Genomic DNA, 19,740 nt, shown 5'->3' with positions numbered 1-19,740 from the left:
TGGGGGAGGATGAGTAAATAAAAGTCAATTTCAGACTGGGCTCCTATTGAGGGGACCCAGTCTGGAGTGAGAAAAAAACTTAATGCAAGCATATATACATATTACGACATACAAATCGAGACTTGCAACGGGCGTTTCTTGTCTATTTCGCTAAGAGGCCGGTTGATCAATTCCATTGTTTACATTTTAGAGAGCAGTGGAAAAAGAGGCAACAAGAAAGTTAAACAAGAAAAAATAAAGAAGCAAACAGCAGAGACGAGGGAGAAAGTGTCCTCTTTCAATGAGTGCCAGTGAGAAAAGTCTTCCTGCCACATGTTTAAACAACTTTATTGACATTTTACAGACTACTTTTTATTTTCGTGGCAATAGAAATAAAGTGTATGTTCCTTGACAGCTGAGTATGGAACATTTTCTTTTGCTTCCAAGTACGTGACCATTTTGTTTTTCAAGGGATGTTTGGCAACACTTATTGTTTCAGTTTTCAGAAGACTGGGTTTATGTCTGACCTTTTGGATCACAAAACACAGGACTATCATGAATATTCAGTATGTTAGCTGAAAGCATAATAATCCTGACTTCTTTGTGCGTTTTTTTCCTGGAGCTAACCAGTCTTAGGTCACTCTTGTTATTTCCACTTGGATTACAAACAAGTACAGAAAAGCAGTCAAGCATTGAAAACGGTGCTGCCCATTTGCCACCAGCTTTTAGCCTTTTATTCTGCTTTTTCACCAGGGTTGGGAGCTTCACAAAGGCGGTTTTGTGTGTAGAAGGCAAAGATACATACTGTAACACGGGATGCATTTTGTTTTTGTCATTCCAATTCTATTGAAATGGTGAGTTCAATGTGAGCTTGAAAAAAAAAAACCATACTTACCAAACACAGTCCTTGCTGGTACGGATTCTCTATTGAGCCAGAAAGACACTTGAGAGAGAATGACAGTCATGATGCAAGGCAGATACGTCTGGATGACAAAATAGCCAATCTTCCTCTTCAGATGGAAATGAGCTGTCATCACGGTGTATTCACCTGAGCAGAAGAAAAGGTCAAAGCATCACAACGGATGATTTGGAGCAGACGTACAAATAAAATCTATAATACAAGCAGCGTATGAGATGTAAATAAAATGATGCAACATGAATTCAAGGCATACATACTGTATCGGTGCTTTGGCAGATTTAGGGACATTTAAACATACTTTTCTTTCACAAACACGAATACCGTGCTACATCATTTTTTGCGCACCAAACTTTCAGTATGATTCACTCTTCAACGAAACTTTACACCAAAAAGTTGCCCCAGTTTTTGTGTACTGACTGTTATCGTACAGCCAGTGCTATGTGATAAAACAACATACTGTATATCATAGCTAAACATAAAAATGTCGATCGTACAATATAATTCTCTATTTTTGATATCGTAATTTCAACATCTGGGCTACGGCTAATGTAACTGCAGCAACTCTGCTCCTCAGTAACATTTTTCTGTCACTTGAAAGAACTTGGTGGGAGAAGAAGCTGGTGGGAGCAAAGTTGGAGAACACATATGAAGCCAAACCGACAAAATCTGAAAACATAAATATAAGGTAACACAGTAGAAATTATCCAGATCAGCCCCAAAATGTAATAACTTGTTCATTATTCCATTTTGGACATTTTCTAAAAGTTTTATGAAAATCTGCCAATAACTTTTTGAGTTATTTTGCTAACTAACCAACTGACTGACTGGCTGACTGACAAACATAATATTGTGGTGAAGGTAATACAAAATTGAAATATTCTGCTGATGAAGGGTGAAAAAAATGTGTGTGTTTTAGCAAGAGTGTTTTCTTTTGGAAATAAAATGTTTAAGATTCTCCACATTTTTTAAAAATTATAAGAACTTTTTATTACCGGCACCAGGTTTTATATAATTATTTGTAAGTTAGTCAATTAGTTAATTACTTAGTTAGTTTATCAATCAATCAATGTCAATGTTTATTTATATAGCCCTAAATCACAAGTGTCTCAAAGGGCTGCACAAGCCACAACGACATCCTCGGTACAGAGCCAACATATGAATATATTATCAAATATTATTGACAGATACACAAATAAAACACGACAGAGATTGGATTCTTTCTGGGGTCGGCTTCGACTTTGGCAAAGCAAGGAGAAGATGGCAAAAATTAACTATCGAGAGCAGGGGCGTCCATACTTTTTTCCTCAGATGGCCGCAAACTGAATTTATACTGAATAAAAATATAAAGGCAACACTGTTTTTGCTCCCATTTTTAATGAGTTGAACTTTAAGATCCAAAACTATATACTACATACACAAAATACCTATTCCTCTCAAATATTGTTCACAAATCTGTCTAAATCTATGTGAGTGAGCACTTCTTATTTTCCAAGATAAAACCATCCCACTTCACAGGTGTGGCATATAGGGATGATGTTCGTTAAGAAATTATCGAGTTCGAGCCCATTATCGAATCCTCTTATCGAACCGATTCCTTATCGAATCTCTTATCGAATCCAGATAGGTTGTTGTGTGTGCACTAAGTTCCAAAAGCCATAGATGTTATATAACTGGGCCGGCACGCTGTTTATATTGTAGCGTCCAGAAGAAGTGCACACCAAGTCTGACGCTCTTTTTAAACTTTTATTGAGCAACCTATACTAACACAGCTCAACTTATCTGGTTCCTTCCACATGCACGTCTATCTTCACTCCTCATTTCGGCAACAACAACGCTTCCTCCTTCTTCGCCAATCACCTAACAGGCGTGCTATGTTCACAACAATAGGAATTCTGAATATCACTCACTCAAGAACACAACATCAACCTCAGCAGGTCATTACAGTATGGAGGAAAAGCGGACGTGACTGAGGACAGCATGCGGTTGCTATAGGGTGAAGGTTTCAGGCATACTTGCCAAGCTTGAGACCTCCGATTTCGGGAGGTGAGGTGGGGGGGGGGGGGCGTGGTTTGGTGCGGGGGTGTGGTTGGGGGTGTGGTTAAGAGGGGAGGAGTATATTTACAGCTAGAATTCACCAAGTCAAGTATTTCATATATATATATATATATATATATATATAAGAAATACTTGACTTTCAGTGAATTCTAGCTATATATATATACTGTATATATATATATATACATATACATATATGTATATATATATATATATATTTATTTATTTTATTATATATATATATATATATATATATATAATAAAATAAGAGAAATACTTGAATTTTAGTGTTCATTTATTTACACATATACACACACATAACACCCATCATTGTTGAGTTAAGGGTTGAATTGTCCATCCTTGTTCTATTCTCTGTCACTATTTTTCTAACCATGCTGAACACCCTCTCTAAAAATGCATTCTGCTTCGTCTCCTTGTTGTGTGCGCAGTTGTGCACTGCACTCTCTAAAAGCCGTAGATGTTATTGTCACATATGCATGTACACTAGATGGCAGTATTGTCCTGTTTAAGAGTGTCACAACATTGCTGTTTACGGCAGACGAACTGCTTTACGGTAGATGAAAACGTGACTGCTGTTGTTGTGTGTTGTTACCGCGCTGGGAGGACGTTAATGAAACTGCCTAACAATAAACCCACATAAGAAACCAAGAACTTGCCCTCGATCATTCTACAGATATAACGTGATTGGGCAGGCACGCTGTTTATATTGTGGGAAAGCGGACGTGAAAACAGGCTGTCGGCACGTCACTCAGGTCCGCATGGAGCTGGAGGGGGCGTGGCCTCCAGCTCCGCCTGAATTTCGGGAGATTTTTGGGAGAAAATTTGTCCCGGGAGGTTTTCGGGAGAGGCGCTGAATTTCGGGAGTCTCCCGGAAAATCCGGGAGGGTTGGCAAGTATGGTTTCAGGTGAGAGAGGACGTTAAAGGCACGCCCCCAGTGAGCATATAGTGCTGCAATGTGCGTTGTAAATAAAAAAAATTGCAGACAAACACATCACCAACATGGACGAGGTGCCGCTCACTTTCGACATCCGGGTGAAGCAATATGTGGAGAAGAAGGGGACCAGTACGGTAACGAATCGATATGCACAACTGGGCAAGAGAAGTCGGCTTTTACTGTTGTGCTAGCTTGTTATACTAATGGAAAACGAGACTGACTTTGAAAATGAGGAGAGGGAATCTGGCGTGTTTGATGGAGAACTTATGGTAGAGAAATTTACACTCAATTCACGGGTAACAGCTCTGGTGGACATTCCTGCAGTCAGCACGCCAACTGCACGCTCCCTCAAATTTTGCGACATCTGTGGCATTGTGCTGTGTGATAAGACTGCACATTTCAGAGTGTCCTTTTATTGTGGGCAGCCTAAGGCACACCTGCTTCACTGGTTTAAATGTAACTTAGATATTGGGTTTCACAATGTAAAGCGCTTTGAGTCACTTGAGAAAAAGCGCTATATAAATGTAATTCACTTCACTTCACTGTGCAATAATCATGCTGTTTAATCAGCATCTTGATATGCCACACCTGTGAGGTGGGATGGATTATCTTGACAAAGAAGAAGTGCTCACTAACACAGATTTAGACAGAGGAATAGGTATTTTGTGTATATAGTAAAAGTTTTAGATCTTTCAGTTCATTTAATGAAAAATGGAAGCAAAAATGTTGCATCTATAATTTTGTTCAGTGTATAAGAATGAGATACATTGATACATGTTGTACAATGAACATGCTAAAACCAATTACAGTAAATGTATATTCGTGTATGTTAAGCAATTTGAAAAAAAAAAAAACATTGTTATGTTTGCTTTTGTGTTATAGGTGACAAAGCAAATATATGTTACCTAAAATACCTCATAAAAAAATAGATGTACCGGTATTTAATTTTCTGAAAATGTCAGGGGATAATACTGCATGCCAGATATGCCCCCCAGGCCGCACTTTGAGCACCTCTGTTCTTGAAGTACAGTCGTCCCTTTTCACATGGTGATTCGGAGTTTCCTGCTTCACTCCATTGCAGATTTTTTTTAAAGCATTTTCTATGTATTTTTGGCCTAAATTAAGCATAAAAAAGGCTAAATGAACTAAAAAAAAACTACATTAGTATTGGCCACAGACAAAAACAAACCAATTAGAGCTTGTTTGATTAGTACTGTGCCCACTTATTGGCTCAGTGTCAGGCAGTATTACTATATTGGATTAAAAGAGTGTCAAGGTGGCTACAGCGTGTTATTTCATGTCTAGAGGGCTCTCATTACACGAGAAACATACTCAGAAACATACTCAAAGGTTACAAACAGTTTTTTAAAATTCTCTATCTATAAAGGGTTTACATGTTCCTTATGTAACCAACATTATGTATTATCCAAACTGACATTTTTGTAACACGTTTAATTAATAAGCATACTTTTGTAGTTATAGCTCCATATTTCTACACAATAACTCAGATATGGTAACACCAGCAAGCAGTAGAGAATATGGAGTGTTTTTGCCCTGGAATATATTTGGCTTTATTCATTATTGACATGTTTCTTGTCGCTGTTGTATATTTTTATATGATATTTCCAGTTCATTTTATTATCAATAATTACACCTAGAAATTTGGTTGCTTTTACTCTTTCACTGTCTAGTCTGTCTATTTGTATTTGTGTTTGACTTTCTCTTCTACTATTGCCGAATAGCATTATTTTAGTTTTAAAATACAACTACAACAACTCCCGGCCCAAAATAGAAAAAGCACATCCAAAATAGAAAAAGCACATCCTTATCATATACATATCACAAATTATCCTCTGGACAAAACACTTCAAGTTAGTTAAACATTCTGAGGAAAAAATGGTGGTTTCAAAAACACCATGAAGAACACAATTAATTTAGACTTAATCTCAGTGTATTTACAAAGTAATTAAACTTTAAGTCACAGCCCATCTAGGATTAAACAAAATACTAAATAAAGCATAAATAAAAACTATTGTATGTATCAACTACCTCAGTTGTCATTTCTATAAATGAATCCTGTGCTAACTCAACAAACCATACAAACCTAGGTAGAGACCATTCAAGAGGGCTGAGTTACTCCCTGCCTTCTAGGCATCACTGTTTATTGATATAAAAATAAAAGCTGTGCAATGTGTGAACAATTTCACCAAACCAAAAATGAAAACTTAAGAGACTGACAGTATTGCAGTAAATCACTTTCTGTAAATATGCACAGAAGACAATCATTTTCACAGAAATAAATCAATGTGTGGTGTCTCATGCTGTATTTCAAGTGGGTTTACCATTTTTTATTTTACTCCTGTTTGTTTAAGTTGGGTCGAGGAGGAGGAATCACAGCCCCGCTTTATCGTGTACCTCTTGCTTGGTATAATTGCTCGCCCCAGGAATAAACTATTTGCTTGCCTAACAGAATTGCTGTTGCGACATCCAGTGGACACATTCAAAACAGCAGTTTCTTTGGAGGAGAAGACGACAGCCTCCACGTGGCCTCCTCTGCAAGTAACAAGAAATGGTGCAAGACCAACTTCTGAAACCAATGTCGCCAACCAAACGTCGAGCCGGCAGGCTTAAGACCGGCGGACGGGCAGTCATTCCGACCGTCAAAAACCGAAGCCTGTCAGTGCTTGAACTCAATGTCGAGGGCCTAACAACCGCCAAACTGGAAGTCTTGCATCACCTGGCTGATTCCGACAAGGCAGCGGTTCTGCTCCTGCAGGAGACACACTGCACATCTGACAACATCCTCAAGATCCCTGGGTTCCATCTTGCTGGGTCCATTTACAGCAAGCAACACGGTGTGGCTACGTTCATCAGGACTGAATTAAGCTGGTCAGCTAGCAGCCAATACCCACCAGGCTCTAACATCGAGTGGTTGGTTACAAAAATCCAGGAAACATCAGTCGTCAACGAATAAAAACCCCCACCATCGGAGCTGTCCGTGACGTCACTCCCATCAATAACTGCACCTGCCATCTATGCAGGTGACTTCAACTGTCAGCACACAGACTGGAGTTACAACCACACAACACCTAATGGAGTGGCGCTGAGTGAATGGGCCTCCAACACTGATGCTCTGCTGCTGTACGACCCCAAGGAGCCTCCAACTTTCTTCTCTGTACGCTGGAACACCTCCACCAACCCGGACCTGGCCTTCGCCATCTGCCTCAGTAACGACCCAAAACCGGAGAGACGCATCCTGGATAGGTTTCCCCGATCACATCACCGACCATCCATCATTAAAGTCCCAACGCTGGTGGAACCGGTACCAGGGAAACCCGTCAAGCGATGGAACTTCCTAAAGGCCAACTGGGAGTCGTATGCTGAGGAGACTGAAAGAAGGTCAGCTGGCCTGCCAGACCCAGACAAAGCCGATCTGGATGCGGCCTATGCAGCCTACTGCCAGGTCCTCCTGGGTGCGGCAAAGAGGACCATTCCACGGGGCTATAACAGGAATTACATCCCGGGTTGGGACGAAGAATGAAGCCGCCTTCTGTGTGACCACCAGAGGGCTAGCTCCAGAGAAGAGGTGGACATGACTGCAGCAGCACTGCTCCAGAATCTGGATATCACCTGCAGGGCCAGATGGACAGAAGTCGTCGAATCAATCGACTTTACCCATTGTAGTCGCAAGGCGTGGCAGACCATCAACCAGCTCACCGGCAGAAATACAACACCCCACAGCTGCCCAGTCACAGCAAATGCTATTGCATCCCATCTGCTGAAGAACAGCCACTTCCCGTATGCTGACAAAGTCTTTGCCCAACTGATATCGCGTGAGGTGTCTGGCATCTTGGGAGAGGCCAGTGTCAATTCCAACCTCTCGGGAGAATTTACAGCAGAGGAACTCAGTGAGGCCTTGAGGAAACTCAAGCCAGGCAAATCCCCTGGCCGTGACAACATCCACCCAGAGTTTGTCATCCACCAGAGCACAACAACATCTGGCTGGCTTTGTGCTTTCTTTACATCATGCTACCGAAGATTAAAGCTCCCAAAGACTTGGCGTCGTGCCTCTGTCATAGCTCTGCCAAAACCAAATAAACCTGCAGAAGATCCTAAGTCATACAGACCAATCTCGCTGCTCTGTGTCCCATTTAAGATATTGGAGAGGATGATCCATAGCCGCATCGAGCCAGTGGTGGACTCACAGCTCCCACGGGAACAAGCTGGTTTCCGTCGTGGAAGATCAATAGCAGACCAGGTAACACTACTCTGTCAGGACATCGAGGACACCTGACTGCTGCATATGACACCGTGTGGCACCGGGTACTCCACCTGAAGCTGTTGAGGACAATACCAGACCGGCACATGGTGAAGTTCATCATGGAGACACTTTCCAACCGCAGCTTCATCCTCCAGACCAGCAGTGGGCAGTGCAGTAGGCTCAGAAGACTGAGGAACGGGGTACCTCAGGTGTCTGTTCTCTCGCCGATGTTGTTCAATGTTTACATCCACGACCTACCGGATACAGCATCCAGAAAGTATGGCTACGCAGACGACCTTGCCATCATGCTGAGCCGACCAACGTGGAAGACGATGGAAGAGGGTCTTAATGAAGACATGGACACACTGGTAGCATACCTTCGGAGGTGGCGTCTACAGCTCAGCGTCGGAAAAAAGACAGTCGCAGCGGCATACCACCTTAGCACCAGAGAAGCCAGGAGGGAACTCGAAGTACGCGTCAACAACAAATGTCTGGAGGTCCAGCAAGCCCCGAAGTATCTTGGAGTGCGTCTGGATCAGACATTATCCTTCAAACAACACCTGGAAGAAGTCAAGGCCAAGGTGATATCCAGAGCCGCGCTGATCCGCCGCCTCGCTGGAACAATCTGGGGAGCCCCCGCTAAGACGGTGCGAATATCCACTCAAGCCCTGGTCTTCTCTGCAGCGGAATACTGCAGCCCAGTCTGGAACAGAAGCCCTCATGCAAGAAAGGTTGACGTGGCTATTAATACCTCCCTCCGGATAATAACTGGATGCTTGAAGCCTACCCCTGTGTCCCTCCTGCCGGTCCTTGCGGGAATAGCACCGGCCGGCCTCCGACAGGAGGCTGCCACCCTAACCCTGGCTAGGAAGGCACACAAATATGACTGGCACATCTTGCACAACACCACAGTAACACCAGCACCTCCAAGCAGACTCAAGTCCCGCCACCCCTACAACAAGGCAGCACAAGAGATGCTCAACTCCACCTCTGAGGACGTCTCCAGAGGTGCATGGTTGGCAGCAGCTTGGAAGCAGGAGTGGGAGTCGGCCGGGCCCTCCCGAGTCCACCGCTACATTTGGGACCCAGGAGATGGCGCCATCGGAGGAGACAACATTTTAAATGATGTGGTACTTCTGTTTATCTATGGTTTTGTACTTTTTCCTATTGTCCATTTTGGCTAATATTTCGTCTGCCTTCAAAGCCATTGACTTCAAAAAGTTCATCTGTCTTTTCTGCCATTCCAGCCTTTGTGGACTTCTGAGGTGACGTCCCCTAATCAATAGTCCTTTGGGACTAATGTACCCTCTAAGTTAGTTTAGCCCAGTTCCTCTCAAATAGTGGGGCGCGGTGCGGTGCCAGGGGGGACGCGTGTGACCTCGGGGAAAATGCTTTTTTTGGCGTACCAGAATATAATGAAGCGTATGTAGCACTTTGCTTCATTGTAACCACGGTGGGAGGCGGGAAAAGACCGGTGTGTTGTTTCTTTTAATGTTAATAAGCTTACAATGTTATGCAGAGGTATAGTAATAGCAATTTTATAGACAGATTATACTATTTATAGTCACGGTGGAGAGTGTGGGGGAGGGGGGAATATTTTCTTCTCCCAAGGGGGGAGTGACGGAAAATAATTGAGAAGCACTGGTTTAGCCCATCAGTCGAGATGGTTTACCATGTTGTGCCAGTCACAAGCTACACAATACACCATGCATTAAAAAAATAAAAATACATCTGTTGTCTTGTCTTTCATAATGATTGAGCCCAATAGGCCAAATTCCCCCAAAAAAGTGCAGTTCCCTTTTAAAATGTTGATAGCACATTTCTAATATCAAAAGTTGATTCAATGTTTTTGAAAAAAAAAAGAAAGAAGCCTCGAACCATTGCAAGGTTTGATGCCACCTTCTGAAAAAGCTGCAGCCATTTTTAAATGTTTTTTAATTATTATTACTTTCTTACCTGTTCTGTTTGGCAGCTATGCATGCAGAATGGAGGGACTGTACGGTTTATGATTTATGTTTATTTCACACATGCATACAGTTACAACATGATACATCACAATTTCCAGTTTCTGTTTTCAAAATGTTGGAAAGGGAGTAGGAAGAAGCAAAGTTTATTTAATCATACCCATTTTCCATTACATAACAATTGCTAACACTTTTGTTCACTTCCTGTTCTCAGTTTGTTCACAATATACTCCATAAATAATACATTATACATTAATACATACAATACAATAATACATTTCATATGGGGAAATGAATAAAATTATCTCAATTTCAATAAGTTAAAAATTTTTATCATGATTTTTTTTCTTTGTTCTTTGTAAACACTGAGTTTGAACAGTTTCTTAAACTGGATCATACATTAGTACATTGTTTGATGACTTAATCCATTTCATAATTGAATTCCACATAATTATATAATAGGGGTTTTAAGTGTTGTACGTGCATGTAAATATTTTAAGTTACATTTTTCTCTGAGGTTATATTTCTCCTTTTTTGTTGAGAAAAATGGTTGTACGTTCTTGGGTAACAGGTTATAGTTTGCTTTGTGCATAATTTTAGCTGTTTGCAAATTCACTATTTTGTTGAGGTTCAGTATTTTTGATTTAATAAATACAGGTTTAAAAGTTCTCTCTAGCCAACATTATGTATTTGCCTAACTGACCACTTTTGTAACTTGGTTAGTGACTGAAGCATACATTCGTAGTTATAGTTATTATTTTCTACACAATAACTCAGACATGGTAACACTAGTGAGCAGTAGAGAATGTGGAGTACATTTTTTGTCCAATACATATTTAGCTTTGTTCATTATTGATGTATTTCTTGCCACTTTATGTTGTATATTTTTATATGAGATTTCCAGTTCATTTTATCATCAATTATTACACCCGAAATTGATTTCATTTACTCTTTCAATGTCTACTCGTCTATTCGTATTTGTGTTTGACTTTCTCTTCTACTCTTGCCAAATAGCATTATTTTAGTTCTACTGAGGTTCGAGGATAGTCTGATTTTGTCAAATCATCTCTTTAATTTTTTTATTTCTTCTGTTATTTGTATTAGCTTACATGTTTTCTCTCCTGACCGAAACACAGTTGTATTGTCTGCAAAAAGTACTAACTTTAGGTCGTTTATAACTTTACAGTGTTCTTAAAAATGTATTTTAAAACATAAGTAATTATAGTTACTCGTTACTTTACCAAACAAGCAATTGAATTACTAACAGAACTACTCTTTAATAAATGTAATTAATTACTGGGGAAAGTAATTAATACATTACTTTAAAAAAATTAAAAATCAAATATCTGGCATACACAGTTGAGAGACGTTTCATATAAAAGCACTGTGTGCGTGTGTGTGCTTTTAGAAGGCAGCGCCTGTTGCCTAGTGACGTATGACATCATTGAGGGTTTTAATGGAGTTGTGTTTGTTAGCTTTAGAAATTAGCAGCGGCAGTTTGTCAGCTCTCACGCTAGCTCTTTTGAATCTTTTTACCGGATTGTGTTACCTCTAAATGTGTTTCGGTGGCTGTCATATATATTCTTGTCAACAAACGGGGTATTGTTTGGATGGCAAAATTGACACTTAAATCTTTGATTTGTTGTTAATTATTCCCATTGTGCATATGCTGTGTCACAGTGTTGCCTCTTTCTATTTCATATCAAGTTAATTTTAGTGTGGTGCTGCTTTCACTAGTAAAAAAAATATTTCCTGCATTTAATTGCTGCACTTATGACGCTGTCTTGTTGTTGACATAAAAAGTAGCGTGCCATTCTACATCAAGTTATCGCTAACGGCGTTGTAACGGACCTAAAAACAATTAATTAGATTACTTGTAACTAGTAAAAATATAACGCCGTTACTACGAACACTGTTTACAAATGTCGTTTATATAACGATTGAACAATTTCGGTCCCAGAATTGATCCCTGGTATACGCCACAGAATATATTTAGCGTTGTAGACGTATGTTCGCCGAGCTTCACATATTGCTTCCTGTTGTTTAAGTAGCTTCTTACTCAGTTCAGAACCAGCCCTCTGATGCCATACCATTCAAATTGTTTTGATTAAATATCATAATCAATTGTGTCAAATTATTTGTTAAACCCATAAACACTGCTGCTGCACTCTGTTTATCATCTATTACATTGGTAATCTCTTCTGTTATTTCAATTAAAGCCATCGTGTTGATATATTGGCTCTGCATCCATTCTGGTTCTCCGCGGGTGTTATATATTTGTTAATGGATTAAACAGTTTTTCAATAATTTTAGAAAATTGTGGAAATAAACAGGTCTGTAAATTGTAAATTGATGTTTGTCTCCAGTCTTATAAATCGGTACAACTTTTGCTATTTTAATTTTGTTTGGGAATTTGCTTGTTTGAAAGGATAGGTTACTAATATACATTAATGATCCTGAGATCTCTTCAATAACTTTTTTTATCGTTTCCATATAAATTCCATTGCAATCGATTGAAGTCTTAGATTTTTTCACGATTTTAACTGTTTCCTCTTTTGTCATATTTTTGAGGAACATTGAGTTGGGATTTCTATCTATGGTTTCATTAAAGTCCTCCATTGACACTGGATCTGGAATCCTTTCCTCCAGTTTTGGTCCAATATTTACAAAGTAATTATTGAAGCTTTCAACTACTTCCTTTATGTTGTCATTATGTTTGTGTCTGAGAAGTATTGGAGGTAATCCCTCTTAGTGCCATTTTTAATCATGCTTATAAGGATGCCCCGAGTTGCGCTCATATTGTTCTTGTTCCTGTCTTTTGACTGTAATATGCTTTTCTGCATGTTCGTAGTATGCTAGTCAGCTTGTTTTTATACTTATTTTCTGCCTCTGTAGTTCTTTGGGTTTTAAATGTTCTATGTAATGTATTATTCTTATTACAAGCATTTTCAATCATTTTGTCATTCATGGTAGATTGTTCTTTTTCTGCTTTCTACTGAGTTAATTCCATGTTTGTCATAAAGCATCATGAACGTTTTTAAAAATGTACCACATGTTTCATCAACATCATTTCCACTGATACAATGTCCCAATTTTGCTTTTTTAGATATTTTTTTTTAAAGCAATCATACTTTGGTTTAGTGTCCATAATGTCTTTTTGTCATCCATGTTTCTCTTTTTGTAGTTTCCTTTATATACAGGTAAAAGCCAGTAAATTAGAATATTTTGAAAAACTTGATTTATTTCATTAATTGCATTCAAAAGGTGTAACTTGTACATTATATTTATTCATTGCACACAGACTGATGCATTCAAATGTTTATTTCATTTAATTTTGATGATTTGAAGTGGCAACAAATGAAAATCCAAAATTCCGTGTGTCACAAAATTAGAATATTGTGTAAGGCTAATACAAAAAAGGGATTTTTAGAAATGTTGGCCAACTGAAAAGTATGAAAATGAAAAATATGAGCATGTACAATACTCAATACTTGGTTGGAGCTCCTTTTGCCTCAATTACTGCGTTAATGCGGCGTGGCATGGAGTCGATGAGTTTCTGGCACTGCTCAGGTGTTATGAGAGCCCAGGTTGCTCTGATAGTGGCCTTCAACTCTTCTGCGTTTTTGGGTCTGGCATTCTGCATCTTCCTTTTCACAATACCCCACAGATTTTCTATGGGGCTAAGGTCAGGGGAGTTGGCGGGCCAATTTAGAACAGAAATACCATGGTCCGTAAACCAGGCACGGGTAGATTTTGCGCTGTGTGCAGGCGCCAAGTCCTGTTGGAACTTGAAATCTCCATCTCCATAGAGCAGGTCAGCAGCAGGAAGCATGAAGTGCTCTAAAACTTGCTGGTAGACGGCTGCGTTGACCCTGGATCTCAGGAAACAGAGTGGACCGACACCAGCAGATGACATGGCACCCCAAACCATCACTGATGGTGGAAACTTTACACTAGACTTCAGGCAACGTGGATCCTGTGCCTCTCCTGTCTTCCTCCAGACTCTGGGACCTCGATTTCCAAAGGAAATGCAAAATTTGCATGGTTGGGTGATGGTTTGGGGTGCCATGTCATCTGCTGGTGTCGGTCCACTCTGCTTCCTGAGATCCAGGGTCAACGCAGCCGTCTACCAGCAAGTTTTAGAACACTTCATGCTTCCTGCTGCTGACCTGCTCTATGGAGATGGAGATTTCAAGTTCCAACAGGACTTGGCGCCTGCACACAGCGCAAAATCTACCCGTGCCTGGTTTACGGACCATGGTATTTCTGTTCTAAATTGGCCCGCCAACTCCCCTGACCTTAGCCCCATAGAAAATCTGTGGGGTATTGTGAAAAGGAAGATGCAGAATGCCAGACCCAAAAACGCAGAAGAGTTGAAGGCCACTATCAGAGCAACCTGGGCTCTCATAACACCTGAGCAGTGCCAGAAACTCATCGACTCCATGCCACGCCGCATTAACGCAGTAATTGAGGCAAAAGGAGCTCCAACCAAGTATTGAGTATTGTACATGCTCATATTTTTCATTTTCATACTTTTCAGTTGGCCAACATTTCTAAAAATCCCTTTTTTGTATTAGCCTTAAGTAATATTCTAATTTTGTGACACACGGAATTTTGGATTTTCATTTGTTGCCACTTCAAATCATCAAAATTAAATGAAATAAACATTTGAATTCATCAGTCTGTGTGCAATGAATAAATATAATGTACAAGTTACACCTTTTGAATGCAATTACTGAAATAAATCAAGTTTTTCAAAATATTCTAATTTACTGGCTTTTACCTGTATATTGAAAACTGGCAGATGATCACTAATGTCGGTTATAGACCACTTGTAGTGTTTTTATCAAGATCATTGGTAAACATATTATTAATAAGCATGGCACAGTGTCCTGTGATTCTGCTTGGCTTTGTGATTTTAGGATATAAACTCAGGCTATACATTGTATCAATGAAGTCATCAATGGACGTATTAGGGTTCAAAAGGTCAATGTTAAAGTCACCACAAGAGAAAATTACTTTTTGACCAGTGTTAGTAAAATTAAGCTTGATCCAGTCCTCTAACGTTTTAACACTTGACTTAGATGATCTACAACTGAATAATATGTTTTTGCTTATTTCATGACATATTTCAATGGCTATGCATAAGGTATTATAAACAGCAAATGACATGTTTTTTCTACCATTTTGTATGTAGTTCATGTTCTTCACCACTACTCCTCCTCTGTTCATGCTGGTTCTGTTGATTTACTGTAGTACATACTGTATCCTTCTTGATCAAAACTTATTATTTCTTATCATTTAACTGTGTTTCTGAGATAGCGATCACTTTCAAGGGTTTGTTGAATTGTTCTAAAAAGTGTTTCATGTTGTTGTAGTTTGCATAGAGGCTTCTGCTGTTGAAATGAATGATTGGCTGGAGCCTATCCCAGCTGCATTTGGGCGGAAGGCGGGGTACACCCTGGACAAGTCGCAACCTCATCACCGGGCCAACACAGATAGACAGACAACATTCACACTCACATTCGCACACTATTTAGGGTTGCCAATCAACCTATCCCCAGGTGCATGTTTTGGAGGTGGGAGAAGCCAGGGTACCCAGAGGGAACCCACACAGTCAAAGGGAGAACATGCAAACTCCACACAAAAATACCTAGAGCCCGCAAAGTAATGTCATCGTTAATATCTGTCTAGATCCTTGATGTGTTTGACAACAAGTACTCTTGCTTCTGGACCTCCATTCAGCTTGATGTAGTTTATACACTTGGCGCTCCAAGTTCCCTGAATTTTTCCCTGCTTTTTTCAAGTCGCGTGCTTTCTTGGCGATTACGTTTTGTGAGATGCTCATTCATGTACACATTTGTTCCCTTAAACTTCTTTCCCCGTTTCAGCAGTACCATTTTTTAGATTTTCTGTTAACAAGTGTTTCTTCCATTCAGTGGGATGCATGTTTCGATGGTATTATTGTCGATTTCAATTTCCTTTGATTGCAGAACGTTGACCCCTTGCTGTTCTGCTAAGGCGACATCCATTACATCAGCTTTTCCTCCATTATCCACCGTTTTCGCGTAGGATCTTGGTTTATTTCGGTGCCCTGTCACGATAATATTATTCATTTGTTGATCCTGATCTTTTAATCTATGATATTCCTCAGTGATGTTATCTTGTTTCACTGCAATATTTTCCTGTCGGAAAATCTTCACCTCTTGATGCATTTCTGCTTACTCCTAAAACGTTTCTCGTTCAAGTTTGCTCTTTTAAGAGGTTCACCAACATCTCCTTAAGTTCCTGAAATTTACTTTTTATGTTATTAATCTGCATTTGGGCGGACTCCAGCACCCCCCGCAACCCCAAAAAGGGACAAGCGGTAGAAAATGGATGGATGGATGGACGGACGTTATTATTCTGAGTTTGCAGACTTTCTATATTATCCTGCAGACTTCTCAGATCTTCTCTGTGTTCTAATATAGCTCTTTCGAGGTCTTCTCTGAGATAATCTTTTTTTGTATAACATCAAATCTTGCTTCCCTTCGTGTCCTGTATCCGGAAACTAATTTGATCCAGATGACCCGAAGGTTTCGGAATGTGAGTAGTTTTTTTTGGCTTTTGACATTGTAGCAGCTCGCTGATGGCAGTTGCCTCTTTAGCGACTCGCGGCACGTTTAACTTGTACATTTCAATGAATTCAAACCTTGTGCCGCTCAGAGATCAACTGGAAGTGTCAGCCTGTCAACTGGGATCACTCGGTGTGGTCGGAAACACTTCAAAACAGTTTCGAACTATCCCCGTTCAATTACAGTGTAACTTCTGGTTGCTAGGCAACCGCCGTGTGTTAATGTTTGCCAGAACAGATTTTGCTGCACAACAGGCACGTCAGTGCCAGAGCTTGGTCCGCATCGCCGGCAGTAAGTCGGACACGTTTCCAGTGAGGGTTGGACTCTGCCAAGGCTGCCCTTTGTCACCGATTCTGTTCATAACTTTTATGGACAGAATTTCTAGGCGCAGTCAAAGCGTTGAGGGGATCTGGTTTGGTGGCTGCAGTATTAGGTCTCTGCTTTTTGCAGATGATGTGGTCCTGATGGCTTCATCTGGCCAGGATCTTCAGCTCTCACTGGATCGGTTCGCAGCCGAGTGTGAAGCGACTGGGATGAGAATCAGCACCTCCAAGTCCGAGTCCATGGTTCTCGCCTGGAAAAGGGTGGAGTGCCATCTCCGGGTTGGGGAGGAGATCTTGCCCCAAGTGGAGGAGTTCAAGTACCTCGGAGTCTTGTTCACGAGTGAGGGAAGAGTGGATCGTGAGATCGACAGGCGGATCGGTGCAGCGTCTTCAGTAATGCGGACGCTGTATCGATCCGTTGTGGTGAAGAAGGAGCTGAGCCGGAAGGCAAAGCTCTCAATTTACCGGTTGATCCCATCCTCACCTATGGTCATGAGCTTTGGGTTATGACCAAAAGGACAAGATCACGGGTACAAGCGGCCGAAATGAGTTTCCTCCGCCGGGTGGCGGGGCTCTCCCTTAGAGATAGGGTGAGAAGCTCTGCCATCCGGGGGGAGCTCAAAGTAAAGCCGCTGCTCCTCCACATCGAGAGGAGCCAGATGAGGTGGTTCGGGCATCTGGTCAGGATGCCACCCGAACGCCTCCCTAGGGAGGTGTTTAGGGCAGGTCCGACCGGTAGGAGGCCGCGGGGATGACCCAGGACACGTTGGGAAGACTATGTCTCCCGGCTGGCCTGGGAACGCCTCGGGGTCCCACAGGAAGAGCTGGACGAAGTGGCTGGGGAGAGGGAAGTCTGGGCTTCCCTGCTTAGGCTGCTGCCCCCGCGACCCGACCTCGGATAAGCGGAAGAAGATGGATGGATGGATGGATGGAACAGGCACGTCTTGTATTCCACATATATTTTAAACAATCAAAAAAAATCCTGCGCAATCCTGGAAGACTAATAATAATGTTTTACTGGTAAATCCACACAAATCAGAGGTCAGCTCTGTCAATTCAGATGCCAATATTGAAGAAAATATTCTTCATGAAAGGATATGCTGAAATAAAAAAGTAGTGTAGCGTGAACAAAGCTCCACCATTATGGTACAGATGTCTGCAGCTAGTCAGCTGGGAGTTGAAGTGGGGACAGCTGGACGAGGACAAAGAAACACACACGTGTGTCCCATGTGTACACCCCTGTCGTTGTCATTAAAACGAGTATTTCCCGTTCTCACTGTACCAAACGGCGTGTTGTATGAGTGAGCCTAATATGGACGCCACAAAGGCTAAAATGTCGGGGACTCCCTTCACTTACGCTCCTTTTAATGTGGTGTGAAACATGCACGTTAATGCACACACAGGAAGAAAAAGCAATAGGATTTCTCAGCAGTGCTAGGCAGGCCTTCTAAATGCTTCACAAAGAGAAGCCAAGATTAGACATGAGAAGAAGAAGATGTGTTACCCATGGCAACAGAACAGAGAAACATAACTCATTTGCAGCAATTCTGAAATGGGGCCTAGTTTCACGCTGCTTCTTGGCAAGAGGAAAGTCCTTCTTCTCTGGGGTGGAAAGAGGGGTGTCAATTACTAGGGCTAATCCCCAAAGATGTTTTCATATACTATATATATATATATATATATATATATATATATATATATATATATGTATTGCCTGCAAACTGATTTTCTGTCAGTTGCCATACACACACTTGGGCTGTGGAATGCGAAGTGCACTGGCAGTATCCCATGAAGCTCTATATCTTCTGTAATTGAATTTGCATGGCAGCGTGGACGCCTGTGTGCTGCATGGGGGAGGAGGCAGGAGAGAGTGCAGAAGGAATCAAAAGGATGTGCTGAATTTTCTCAGGAGACGCCTGTGATCGCTTTTTGAGAGGGAAGACAATAATGAGAGCATCCTACAGATGTCGGAAACAAGATCTCGTGTTCACGTTGATCAAAGCGCTCAATAATACGCAGATATGGAAGTGTCCAGCAGAGGGCACACAATCTCTCAGCAGATAGCCAACAATGTATTGTACATCCATCCATTTCCTACCGCTTGTCCTTTTTTGGGTCGCCCGAGTGGCTGGAGATGCATTAACTCCAATTTATGTGTGGACACTACATCTGTGTCTTAAGTAAAGGAGGTGAATATATCTAAATATTGATATCAATGGTCAAAACATCAATCTCATATATCAATTTTCACAAATGTGTTTTTTCTTATATTCGTAAAGGGGAACTGAACTTTTTTTAAATGTTGCCTATCGTCATACTTGCCAACCCTCCCGGATTTTCCGGGAGACTCCCGAAATTCAGCGCCTCTCCCGAAAACCTCCCGGGACAAATTTTCTCCCAAAAATCTCCCGAAATTCAGGCGGAGCTGGAGGCCACGCCCTCTCCAGCTCCATGCGGACCTGAGTGAGGACAGCCTGTTTTCACGTCCACTTTCCCACAATATAAACAGCGTGCCTGACCAATGACGTTATAACTGTAGAATGATGGAGGGCGAGTTCTTGGTTTCTTATGTGGGTTTATTGTTAGGCAGTTTCATTAACGTCCTCCAAGCGCGGTAACAACACACAACAACAGCAGTCACGTTTTCGTGTACCGTAAAGCAGTTTGTC

The 19,740-nt window shown here is 41.2% G+C and overlaps 1 protein-coding gene across 4 annotated transcripts in view; it reads right to left on the bottom strand.

The window, feature by feature from the left end:
* The window catches only part of gabra2b (gamma-aminobutyric acid type A receptor subunit alpha2b), a 154,555-nt gene that overhangs the window by 10,592 nt on the left and 124,223 nt on the right, over positions 1-19,740 (bottom strand). For all 4 annotated transcript variants that reach the window (XM_061929355.1, XM_061929357.1, XM_061929356.1 and 1 more), the window contains one exon: positions 875-1,027. In XM_061929355.1, the coding sequence (XP_061785339.1) occupies positions 875-1,027 (153 nt within the window). The remainder of the gene's footprint in view (positions 1-874; positions 1,028-19,740) is intronic.

This window comes from Nerophis lumbriciformis, linkage group LG34 (genome assembly GCF_033978685.3).
Source record: "Nerophis lumbriciformis linkage group LG34, RoL_Nlum_v2.1, whole genome shotgun sequence".
Classification (NCBI taxonomy): Eukaryota; Metazoa; Chordata; class Actinopteri; order Syngnathiformes; family Syngnathidae; genus Nerophis; species Nerophis lumbriciformis.
This window is presented reverse-complemented; position numbering and strand designations above follow the sequence as displayed.